The sequence below is a fragment of the Barbus barbus genome, assembly GCF_936440315.1.
Source record: "Barbus barbus genome assembly, chromosome: 6".
In the NCBI taxonomy this organism is placed as follows: Eukaryota; Metazoa; Chordata; class Actinopteri; order Cypriniformes; family Cyprinidae; genus Barbus; species Barbus barbus.
Genome location: NC_136734.1, coordinates 17,968,795 through 17,980,626, shown reverse-complemented (window position 1 = coordinate 17,980,626; position 11,832 = coordinate 17,968,795). Strand labels below are relative to the sequence as shown.

General features: G+C 36.5%; 2 protein-coding genes across 2 annotated transcripts; both read left to right on the top strand.

Annotated features, from left to right (window-relative positions):
• The first annotated feature begins 971 nt into the window (after nucleotides 1-971).
• LOC306871422 (adenylate kinase isoenzyme 5-like) lies at nucleotides 972-7,812 on the top strand. Its single transcript, XM_079419335.1, has 8 exons — nucleotides 972-1,166; nucleotides 3,752-3,938; nucleotides 4,661-4,834; nucleotides 5,015-5,187; nucleotides 6,046-6,159; nucleotides 6,263-6,454; nucleotides 6,615-6,701; nucleotides 6,819-7,812. The coding sequence occupies exons 1-8, from the start codon at nucleotides 1,107-1,109 to the stop codon at nucleotides 6,837-6,839; spliced, it is 1,008 nt and encodes a 335-aa protein (XP_079275461.1). The 5' UTR covers nucleotides 972-1,106; the 3' UTR covers nucleotides 6,840-7,812.
• Nucleotides 7,813-9,180: 1,368 nt separating this feature from the next.
• LOC306870694 (myosin light chain, embryonic-like) lies at nucleotides 9,181-9,922 on the top strand. Its single transcript, XM_079418117.1, has one exon. The coding sequence runs from the start codon at nucleotides 9,214-9,216 to the stop codon at nucleotides 9,802-9,804; it is 591 nt and encodes a 196-aa protein (XP_079274243.1). The 5' UTR covers nucleotides 9,181-9,213; the 3' UTR covers nucleotides 9,805-9,922.
• Nucleotides 9,923-11,832: the final 1,910 nt, after the last annotated feature.

Genomic DNA, 11,832 nt, shown 5'->3' with positions numbered 1-11,832 from the left:
ACTGTTTAATTTAGTATGTCTAAATTGTGGCAGTGATTTAACTAAAACAAGGAACAAAGTAGCCTAGGACAAATAGGAATGAATTCATGAATGATCATTGCTGGATAGTTACTAATTAGAGGTATTTGTACTAATTTGTCTTCTTTTTCTTTCTAAATGTTTCTATTTTGAATTTCCTTTTTATAAAAATGCTACTGCTTATATACTTTTGTAAAGTCTTCCAGTTTTATGGAACTGCACAGGTGACTAATTACATGGAAAACTGAGAAGTCACACAATTAGTTTAATTTGCAATTTTTATGATTTAATTAATTATTAGCTTTTTATCACCTCAGCAACCCCCTGCAGTTATTTAAGGAACTCCAGTTTGGGAAACCCTGGCATAATGTAGGCTAATGTTTAATGCACTTCACGATGTTGATAACAAAAGAATGGAAACATTGAAAACATTTTCTTATGAGTGAGGTGAAATGCAATCTATAAACAATAAAAAAACAAAACAAAACAAAAAACAGCTAAAATACATTATCTAATCCTATGTGTAAACCAACAGATTAGTTACTAGCTATGATTACGTTACTTGTTATGTAGCCTAATATTTGTCATATTTAATGGACTACAATTTGTAAGTACTGTAATCTACCTGAAACGTGTGGTGGGAATGTTTATTATTTATTTATTTAATTACTTGCTTATTCATGCAGATATTCATTTCTGTATAGTGACATAGAAAACACCTCACTTTTGATGCTTTGTCAACGTCATTATTTTTCACTTGATTAAATATTTACTTACATCACAAAAACGTATCTGATAAATCTCTTTTTTGTAATTGATATCTTGATATCAAGGATACTCGAGTCGATTAGCCTATCACTTGCGACTAAAGGTAACTTTGAGCTCAGCATTCATGAGCGTGACTATAACAACCGATGAATAGAAACATCGCCTGAGGTCATTGGCGTCAAAGCAGTAGAGTAGAGAGCAAGCCAATGAGATGGTCCAAGACAGCACAGCTGCTCTGAGGGGGAAACGCAACAGATGAGCAGATAGACACAGCTGCTGTTCTACTGACTTACAAACGCTGCTCTGGATAACCGACAAGAATGAACACAAACGAAGCGAATGATTACCTCTCCAAACGACAGATCCCACACCTTTTTGAGGTAAGAATCACCTCCAGGAGAAGCCTTTTCATACATTTTCTTATTAATATAGCAACGTCAATTAGAAAACCACACATCTGAAAACATCTGCCACTCTGAAATCTGATTATGTAGTCTGTTTTCAAGGTGAGCATATTTATGGCTTCATAATATGCACCTTCCAGTTCTTCTTCTCAGAGTTCTTCAGAGTAAATGATGGCTGTTTCTACTGTCAACAGTTTTTATATGAAGAATCTATTGGGGGGCTTACTAGAGCTGTACATCAGATGTGAGATGATAGCATGAATTAATCAAAAGTCTATGTCTATTTAGCATGCACAGTTGCATGGTAAATTAGATACTTCAAGGTGTCTCTATGGTGATTCTCAAGTAGGTTGCTGTAATGGCAAAGCGGAGGGTCTCAAGCTTGTCAGCAAGAGGGAAGATTCTCCTCAGACAGTGTCAACAAGTGCTTGTGCTTGTGTGTGAGATATGTAGTTGCATACAAAATACTGTGTCCACAGAGGATCACAGAACACACTTCTGACAGGCTTTCCATCTCCAAATCGATCCTATATATGAGGAAGCTCAAGGTCATCACCATGTGTATGACATCTCCTCAGGCAGGACATGAATGGTGAAGGTTGTAAACACCAGCACATCAACACTTCGACTGTCACCAAGGCAACAAGCTATGCACTTTATATTTACTTTATGTGACTCATTTTTGGAAATGTGGGCAATGGAGAGAGAGGGGGAGAGAAGGATTGAAACAATAATATTCTTGCATGTGCCCGAACACGCAGTTCGCAGAGGAATGCAAACACACAGGTTTAGGTTGGTGTGCATACCTCTAGACATAGAAAACATCTCTCAAACTCCTCCGAATGTGACCACATATAACGAATATTGGGTGAACTTCATTTCTGTGCATAACTATTATTTAAACTGTCATATAGCAAGTATATCAGCTATCCCATATGGGAGAAAATGGAGCTCTTTAGTGTCATTCAGAGGCATAAACTGACAAAAAATAGCAATTTGGTGCAGTTGCTGATGTTTATATGGCCAGAAAGTAAGATTAAATTATGTTAGTTTATAATGCAAATCAATTAAATCTTTATAACAGTATAGCAGACTACTTAAAATGCATATAAATATCAATTGTCACTCACTCTATATGCCAGTAATATGTCTTAGTAAGTTCAGAAATGCTTTGTAGTTTTTATTGTGAGTGCAATACATATAATGCAATGCAATACTATGATGACTGAGAGATGAACAAATAAAGACCTGATGTATCATATTTTATACTCATTTTTGACATTTAAACAGAAACATTTCAAATGAAAAATGATCAAGTAAACCTTGGTTGATTCATTTCCATCTTGAAATATTACTAACAATATAAAAGTTATTTTATGTACTAAAAGATTTCATAGCAAAAATACTTTTTTGTTATATAAAAGGCCTTTTAATTGCTGTTGCCCTTGCTTTTTATAAAAAGGTGTAAACTATCAGTCAGATGACAGAAAGCATGTAGTATATTGTGTACATCAGGTTTTTCAGCAAAGTTTTGATCATGTTGACAATTTGGAGACATTGGAGTACTAAATATGACACTTTAAATGAATAGATTTTAATAACTGTTATTTACCATCTTCGAGTCAAGCTAAACACATTAACTTACAGCAATAATACTTAATTTAATGTTTTGAATAGTATAAATTGCACCTTAAGGTAACAATAGCAGGTTACTACTTTTAAGAGTGTTTTTTAAAGTTCTTTCCCTGTTGAAAAAACAGCATATGCTGGTTAGGTATGTTTTGAAGCATGGCAGCTGGTTTGAGCTGGTTTAAGCTGGTCTTTAGTTGGTCATGACTCGTGAGCTGGTTTAAGCTGATCATGTGCTGGTCCTTAGCTGGTCCTAAGCAACTAGCTCCTGTTCAGGACCAGCTTAAACCAGCTCAAACCAGCTGGCATGCTTCAAAACATACCTAAACAGCATATGCTGTTTTTTTCAACATGGTTCTCCATATCGATACTGCATTAGTCCTGTTATTAAACTGATACCTCTAGCAAATTCAGCCTTTTCTGTTCAGACACTGTTGCTTTATTCAGGGGTTGAATGTGTCTTTAGCGGTTTGATACCCGTGAGGATTGAGATGTAAATTCTCAAGCAGTTTTATTTGCATCAAAAGAAGCAAACAGCTGATTATTTAGAGCTCATATTTTCCATTCCATGTCCCTCTGAATGGCCCGGAGTATGAACTGCTAACATGTGTGGGATGAATAGAACAACAATTTGCAATTATTATTTTCTCCCCTGGATGTTATTCCTTTTTTTCTCTCGCTGTCTTACCATTCATTTAGCTTTGTTTGGCTAATAAACAAAATATGTTCTTATATTCCTTGCTTTAAAAAATCTTTTGTCACAGTTGTCAGTGATATACAAAATGATGATGAACATATGGTGAAAGAAGTTGTTTACACAAATAGATGCACTGTAATTCTACATCCTGAAATACAGAGTTGTATTTCAGAAACACTCAACTATTAATTATTTCATATAACAAAACTAAATTAATTCTGTGTGTATCTCACAGAGCATGTTAACAGGGCTGATGTACCACAGGCCCGAGGAACCTTTGGCATTCTTGGAGAGTTGCCTGCAGAAAACAAGAGACCTCGGGGGTCCTGAATGTGTGGCCTGGGACACTTTCATTACACCTGATCGAAAACCTCTACCACCAATTACCCCGGCACAGGGAAAGAAAGCCCCATGTAAACTCGGTAATTCAGCCAATTTGAAGGCACATTATTTTAGTAAGCAACAAAATGTATACTAGGGAAGACAAATCTAGTTGTTCATGATGAATATACAGTATACTGACACTTTGCATTTTAATTGCATTGGCTGTTTTAGTTAAGGTAATTTTATTTAGCTTTTAATGATTCATAATCGCACAATGTCAAACAGCACAGAAAACAAAATGAATTATATTAATGTGTTTTTATATTGGTCTCTTTCTTTAAATCACTAAAACCACATTTTCTAGATAAAAAGCCATGAATGAAAAAGCCAAAATGAAAACTAAAGAGCATTGCAAAGAAATTTAGGAAGGTTAAACATGTTTCAAGTGTTTTAAATACCTTAATAATGAAAGTCTAACCACAGATTTGTGTGGGCTTCTATCAAATGAGTGAATTAAGAGTACATCTGACATAATTTGCACATACTTGACCTGTACATACATAGTCGCCTATATTATATATTATATATTGTGTATTTTTTTTTTTTTTTTGCTGCTTTGTACATTGGTTATTGGCTATTTCTTGTTATTTTGTTTTATTACCTGTGTCCTGCCCTGTTACTGTCTTTCTGTTGCACTGTGGAGCTTCTGTCACTACAACAAATTCCTTGTATGTGTAAACATACTTGGCCAATAAAGCTCATTCTGATTCTGATTCTTCATTCTGATATAACAGTGAATGTAATCCGTTTTCTTCCACAGACAGTGGTCCTGGTCCAGGCCCCGGACCATACCGTCGATATGACAGGCTGCCACCAATCCAGGCCCAGTTCTCCATAGAAAGTGACTCAGATATGACGGAGTCCTCAGGACTCATACAGGAATATGATGTCTTTGACCCATCAAAACCACGACCACACATCATATTCATAATAGGTGAGTGGTCATCACTGTTTATTTCAATCATCTGATCATTTTCTGAATTCATCTAATTCTTAATTCCAACTCTTTGAGCTGGATGAAATGCAATTCAGTAGACCTTGAACTTAATTGATTTGAAGTTAGCATTTCCATTGTGCTATTTCTGTGTAAAGTGGTATTTGTAATATTTTCCAGGTGGACCGGGCAGTGGGAAGGGCACTCAGACAGCTAAACTTGCACATCACTATGATTTCGAGCATGTGTCTGTGGGGGAAATTTTAAGGAACCAGTTGCTGCATCATGCCCCCAGTGACAGGAAATGGGAGCTGATTGCTCAGATTATTGCCAATGGAGAACTGGCACCTCAGGTTTGGCAGTTTGACCACCAAATGTGTGAATTTCACAGATATGGTGTATTTTTAGCTGCTTAATTACTAAAATAACATAAACTACCATTCAAAGGTTTTGAGTCAGTATGTTGTTTTTCTTAAATAATTGTTTAAAAATTAAAAATATATTTTCTTATTATGTATAAAAATAAAATTAGTAGTTGAGTAGTCCATATATATATGGAGTAGTTCACCCAAAAAATGTACTCACCCTTAGGCCATCCAAGATGTAGAGAGTTTGTTTCTTCATTGTAGCAGATTTTGAGAAATTTAGCATTGCATCACTTGCTTACCAATGGGTCCTCTGCGGTGATTATAGCAGTGTTATGGAGAGAATTCTCGTATATTAGCTGGAAGCAACGTTTTGAAGTTAAAACATCAATGATGGAAGATATCTTTATGATGAATTTGTTTATTACAAACATGATGCTTTCCATTTCATACGACATTCACTGATGGACTGGAGTCGTGTGGATTACTTGTGGATTATTGTGATGTTTTTATCAGCTGTTTGGACTCTCATTCTGACGGCACCCATTCACTGCAGAAGGTCCACTGGTGAGCAATTGATGTAATGCTACAAAATCTCTCTCCAAATCTGTTCCGATAAAGAAACACACACATCTTGGATGGCCTGATGGTAAGTACATTTCCACTAAATTTTTGTGTGAACTCTTTAAGCAGCACAAATGTTTTCAACATATTGAGCACCAAATCTGCATATATGGACCGTGTGACAGTGAAGTTTTTTACTATATTTTTCAACCTATAAATGCCCCAAACATCTAAGTAGTGTGCTTTAGTCACCCTAGTGTTATTCTGGCATGTATCCTTCAGGAGACAACTATTGAAGAGCTGAAACATCAGTTTATCAAAAAGCAGGATGCTAAAGGATTCATTGTGGATGGATTCCCCAGAGAGATCTCGCAGGCGTTCACCTTTGAGGAGCAGGTCAGATATTCAGCATTCTGATGGTCTGCTCTATACAGTATGTAATCTACAGAAAAAAATGTCTTTGTACGCTACGAATGATACTCATACAGTATTCCTTCAGATTGGCTCCCCAGACTTGGTGATCTTGCTTGCCTGCTCCAATCAGCAACTCCGGCAGCGTCTAGAGAAAAGAGCGTCCCAGCAGGGCCGTCCCGACGACAATACTCACGCTATTGAGAAGAGACTTGATACATTTAAACACAATATCACACTCATAGCCAAGTACTACCAGGAGAGAGGACTTATTGTAAGGGTAAGATGCTGTTCTTTGCTTATTTTTATCTTAACTGTTGAATTCAGTTGGTTTTCACAGCATGGGCTGTTCTGTGGATGATTACAAATGTTGCTTTGTTTAAAAAAACGGTCTAGTTTTATGTTGTGAAACACAATTCTGTCTCACTGTGCTTGGTCAGGTTGATGCTGATCGAGAAGAAGATGACATTTTCACAGACATTTGTACCATTGTCAAGGAGAGACTGTTCCCTAGCAACACAAATGCAGTAGGTTTTTATATAAAAGTTACACTACAAGCCACAATTTATACTTAAAAATCTGTTCTGTTCAATTTGTACTTCAATCTGCTTTATATTTCATATACATAATTTTTCTCCCTGCAGAGCATTACTGAAGATCTTTAGAGGGACGTCTAAACATCCAAACAGCTGCTGCCATTAAATCCAAAATGTCAAAAGCAGCCTGCCAAACATTTTATTTTAGCATAATTTTTCATCAATAAACTTGTGGGAAAAGAGTAAAGGAAGAAATATAATATACTGTATATTTTACACTTGTTGATGGCTCTATTTGTACTTCACTGTGAATCTTCTCTGTACAACTTTTGCAGTAATTTAATAATAATTAATTTTTAGAGCAGAACATTTTTCCAACTTTTTCTGTTTTTGTTTTTGAATTTTAATGTTTTGACTTAATTCAATAATCATTTATTATTAATGTATATTTGGAGCTCTAGCCAGAAATAATGTGAGCTGCTAAAAAAACCCACCAAAGTATAAAATAATATCAAATACAATAACAATATCAAATGTTTTCAAACAACTTACCTCGACTATTCCTGCAAAAACATTAAATGGATTAAATAATTACTGATTAATAACTAATTCATTTATGAACACAGTGTTTCTTGTTTGATCTAACTCCACAATATGAGCATATTAAAAAGAGACAGAGAGAGAGGGGGGCACTACAGACATGTCCTCTGGCTGTGTTCTCATTAATAGATGTTCATTCCAGCTGTGCCACTTTTCACAGTAGGACATCAGTGAACATAGACTCTCTGCCCTTGCTGACAGACCTTGACCAATCACGCAAGTGCCAAAATGCTGTTACTTTAAATACTGAGGAGTATTGAAAAATTAGTGGGAAAAGAAGTAAAGTCTATTAAACATCAGTATCTGTTTCATGTCATCTCTACACTGACATTGCTTGTACGTTTTCTGAACACAAATTCACAATTGAGACACTAGATGGCAGGCTTTTATTCCTTAAAAATAATTTGTTCTATAGCCTCAATGGTTTGAAAGAGTTTGTTTACAGCCGTCCACAATTATACCCACTTCTGCCATTTTATGAAATTAAAATGATGAATTTTTCACTTTTGAGTCTGTGAACTTATTAATAAAGAAAAAACATTTTAAAAATTAGCTTGGAAAAACATTAGTTTGAGTTTGCTTTGAACTACTAGATATAATTTACCATACAAAGACCATGGTATCTTTATTTTGTGCTAAGTGTGCTTAAAATACTGTGTTATCAACAGCATCCCTGTGACAGAGTGCTGGTATGTGCTGCTTCTCAGAATAGATCCACCCTTATCACCTGCCTGGCAAATTACTAGCAGCTCTGAGTGGCACGAATAGGAGACCCCTATTGGCTTGCATATAATTCAGCTTCAGGTTTTCAGAAGTACAATTTAATTTACTGCATCTACACATTACATAAAATCTTCTCTTTCATGTTCAGGACTAACATATAGAGCTTGAACCAAAAAAATATCACGGAACTCTAAAACCTTGGTGCATTTTTCACATTTATTAACTCTGTTCTTGCTGTATGTTCTTGAGGTTTCCGCTCTTAATAATTATTTTCTTTTTCATACTTTCTTTCTTCTGATGAACATAAAAGTAGAAATGTTTTTGTACATTCAATGGTCACCAAAAATGTTACCAACATTCTTCAAAATATCTTCTTTTGTGTTCCACAGAAGAAAAAAATGTCAAAATGGTTTTTAGAGCAACATGAGGGTGAGAAAATGATGACAATTACATTTCTGGATAAACATATATGTTAAAAGGACAGTTCACTAACAAATGAAAATTGTATTATGATTTACTCACTCTCATGCCATTAAAAAAAAATTTTTGGATAGCTTTTAAATTGGTATTCCCCAAAACACTTTACACATGGTAGCTGTCCTTGGCACAGTTATGAGAGAAATAGCATTGTCTGATTTTCAGTTGATCCTGTTAACAAAACTGAACAGAATGATTCATTAATGAGTCAAACTGATCCGGTTCTCAAGTTCAGTTCATTCAAACTGATCAATCATCTGGAAGTGAACAATATCAGTGAATAATGACTTACATCTTGGTCTGTTTCTCACATAAAGATATGTGAATAAACTAATTTTAATTTTTAGGTTACTCTAAGGTCTCTATATGCTAATATAATTTTCCTCTTGATAAAAAGCCAAAAAATTACCTACTTTGTAACAGGGTTTCATTTAAAGCTGACTAGGGCTATTTAAGAACATTTATTGCATTTGTTCATTTCAATGAGATAACAGGATGGTTGGTCTAGTTTTATCTACTGGACAGGAGCATTTCAACATGGTATGAGCAGCACTCAAGTCTGTTCCAGTTCATTTCCTTATATAGTATGTCACTATTCAATTTCTGATAAGGCTTATCATATTCTCTGACACATAGATATAAAAGCCCAACAGGGGCTTTTACAACACACTTCCCACCGTTCCCCATCTCCACTCTTAGCATTATGGCACCGAAGAAAGTTGAACCCAAGAAACCAGAGCCTAAAAAACCAGAGCCTAAGAAAGAAGATACCCCAGCTCCTGCCCCGGTTCCAGAGACCCCCAAAGAGCCCGAGCTGGACCTGAAAAGTGTCCCACTGGAATTTACCGCTGACCAGATTGAAGAGTTCAGGGATGCCTTCACTCTCTTTGATGAGACACCAACGGGCGAGATGAAGATAAGGTACGGCCAGTGTGGAGAAGTGATGAGGGCTCTGGGTCACAACCCTACCAACGCTGATGTCCTGACTGTGCTGGGGAAGCCCAAGGCTGAAGATATGAACACCAAACACCTGGACTTTGAGACGTTCTTGCCCATGCTGCAGCATATCTCGAGAGCCAAAGACAAGGGGACATTTGAGGACTTTGTTGAGGGTCTGAGAGTCTTTGACAAAGAAGGAAATGGAACAGTGATGGGTGCTGAGCTCCGTCATGTCTTGGCAACACTTGGGGAGAAAATGACAGAAGATGAGGTGGACCGTCTGATGGCCGGACAAGAAGACGCCAACGGCTGCATTAACTACGCGTCCTTCATCAAGCACATCCTCTCTGGGTGAGCCGGAGCTGCAAAGATTGCCAAATGAAATTGGAACTCTAAATGGCAACTGTCAAAACACTGGAAAGAAAATATGTCTTGTCTGTATGTCTTGGAAAGCATCAAATAAAAACCATCCAAATTTTGTTTCGTCTGAGATTTTTTTTTTTTGTTCTGTTAATCTTGTTGTTGAGATGTCAAACTCAGATGTGTGTAAAGGAAGGTAGGTATTGGAAAACATGATCTACAGTATGTACTCTTAAAAATAAAAGTGTCAGCAAAAAAACAACAAAAAAAGGAGCTTTGGCAGTTTTGGAAGTTTTTTTTTTTTTCTTAGTGCTATAAACAACCTATGCAACCATTAGTTCCAGTTAGATTGTCTGTGTGGTGTATTGGCTGCATACGAAATTGCATACTATAAAGTAGGCTAGGCAAAAATTTGTCCGAATTCACAGTATTCACAAAACAGTGGGCAAAAAGTCCCAGAGTAAACTATTTCTGAGTTTCTGAAGTGTTTGATGGACATTTTACTATCCCACGAGGCCACAGGAGAGCATTTTAAGAGGTTTTGCTTATCTGCGTCTGTCAGATATTAATAATAGACATTTAGAAAATGTTGTTAAGATGTTAATGATACGTAAAACGTAGATTTTAAAGACGTTTATAAGATTGTAACCAGCAGGGTGAAAGTGATTTCACTAAGTGCATGTACATTTTAAGTAGTTATTAATTTTAAAGAAATACCTACTCAGAGATTATGCATCATGTCCAACAGCACTACTTTTCACTGTTTGTATCACTGCGCTTGTCTACTTTTGTGCACTAAATATGATATTATGGCCACAAATTAAGAATGTGTTACCATTACTTTTCAATTGTTGGTCCACGTTTGATTAATTCATTCACAATTTTTATTTTAGTTATGTTGCGAAAAGAATTCTTAATTCATAGTCACAATAAGCCTATCTTTTCTTGCATGTCATCAGGGCTCAGTACATAGTGCATTAAAGTAGACATATTATGCCCCTTTTTACAATATGTAAGTCTCAGGTGTCCCCAGAATGTATCTTTTAGCTCAAAATACCCCATCATCACCCTCATCATTTATTATATCATTTTGAAAATGCCTATTTTGAGTAGAAGCAGAAACATGCTGTTTTTTGTGCCTCTCTCTTTAAATGCAAATGAGCTGCTACTCCCCGCCCCCTTCTACAGAAAAGAGCTGTGCCATTACAGCTCGTACCTGCTAAAAACATCTGTTTTGGTTCTGATTATCATGTTTATCGCGCTGAAACCATGCAATTTTAAACCATATAAACTTCTGATATACAGTTTTCTGAGTGCACACATCCGAAGCACACGTACAGAAAGTGGCTGTCACACGTCATGTGAATACTAAACTTAAGTTCTCTTTCACACACAAGTTTACTTTAAAAACTGTTGGTTATGTGTCTGTGAAGGTAAACAGCTGGGAAATAATTTATTTTAGATCTGTGTGGCAGTAGCCATATACAGTAAATAAGCCACTGCTCTGTTGTCTACTCTGAGGCTGGGACTCTAAATACTGTTCTGGGCGCGTCCGTGTTAGCATGTTTTGCTCAAACTTTTGCCATGGCGTTGGAACTGGTACACCTTTGTTGCTTGATATCAAAATGATGGCGCAGTGGGTGGAAACTTACAGATTAAGGGGCGGTAAAAAATTTCCAAGTCACTCGGGGAGCTAAATCAAATGCGCTTGTTTTTTTAAGAGGCTTGCAGAAAAAGGCTTACCGAAATTTAAGGGGTTAATCTTGGTTGGTAGATGCACCTGATTATAGCACTTAAAACCTGGAAAGTCAGATTCCCTTCCAGGAACTCGAGCTGCGTCGAAATGCTAGGGGAACGTCTTCAGCGTCACCGCGCTCTGAATCACATGTGTAATCTGTCCAATGGAAGGGCAAGATGTCACGGGCGGGTGACGTAATCGACCAGGAAGCATAAAAGCACGTGCGGTGGAACTGACATTTGGTTTTTGTCATTCAACAACCGCTACTCTGTGTGTGTCTGTCGA

Coding starts and splice junctions, on each gene's coding strand:
- LOC306871422 (XM_079419335.1), top strand. CDS start 1,107: ATGAACACAAACGAAGCGAATGATTACCTCTCCAAACGACAGATCCCA. Junction 4,835..5,014: donor ACACATCATATTCATAATAG/GTGAGTGGTCAT, acceptor AATATTTTCCAG/GTGGACCGGGCAGTGGGAAG. Junction 6,702..6,818: donor TCCCTAGCAACACAAATGCA/GTAGGTTTTTAT, acceptor TTCTCCCTGCAG/AGCATTACTGAAGATCTTTA.
- LOC306870694 (XM_079418117.1), top strand. CDS start 9,214: ATGGCACCGAAGAAAGTTGAACCCAAGAAACCAGAGCCTAAAAAACCA.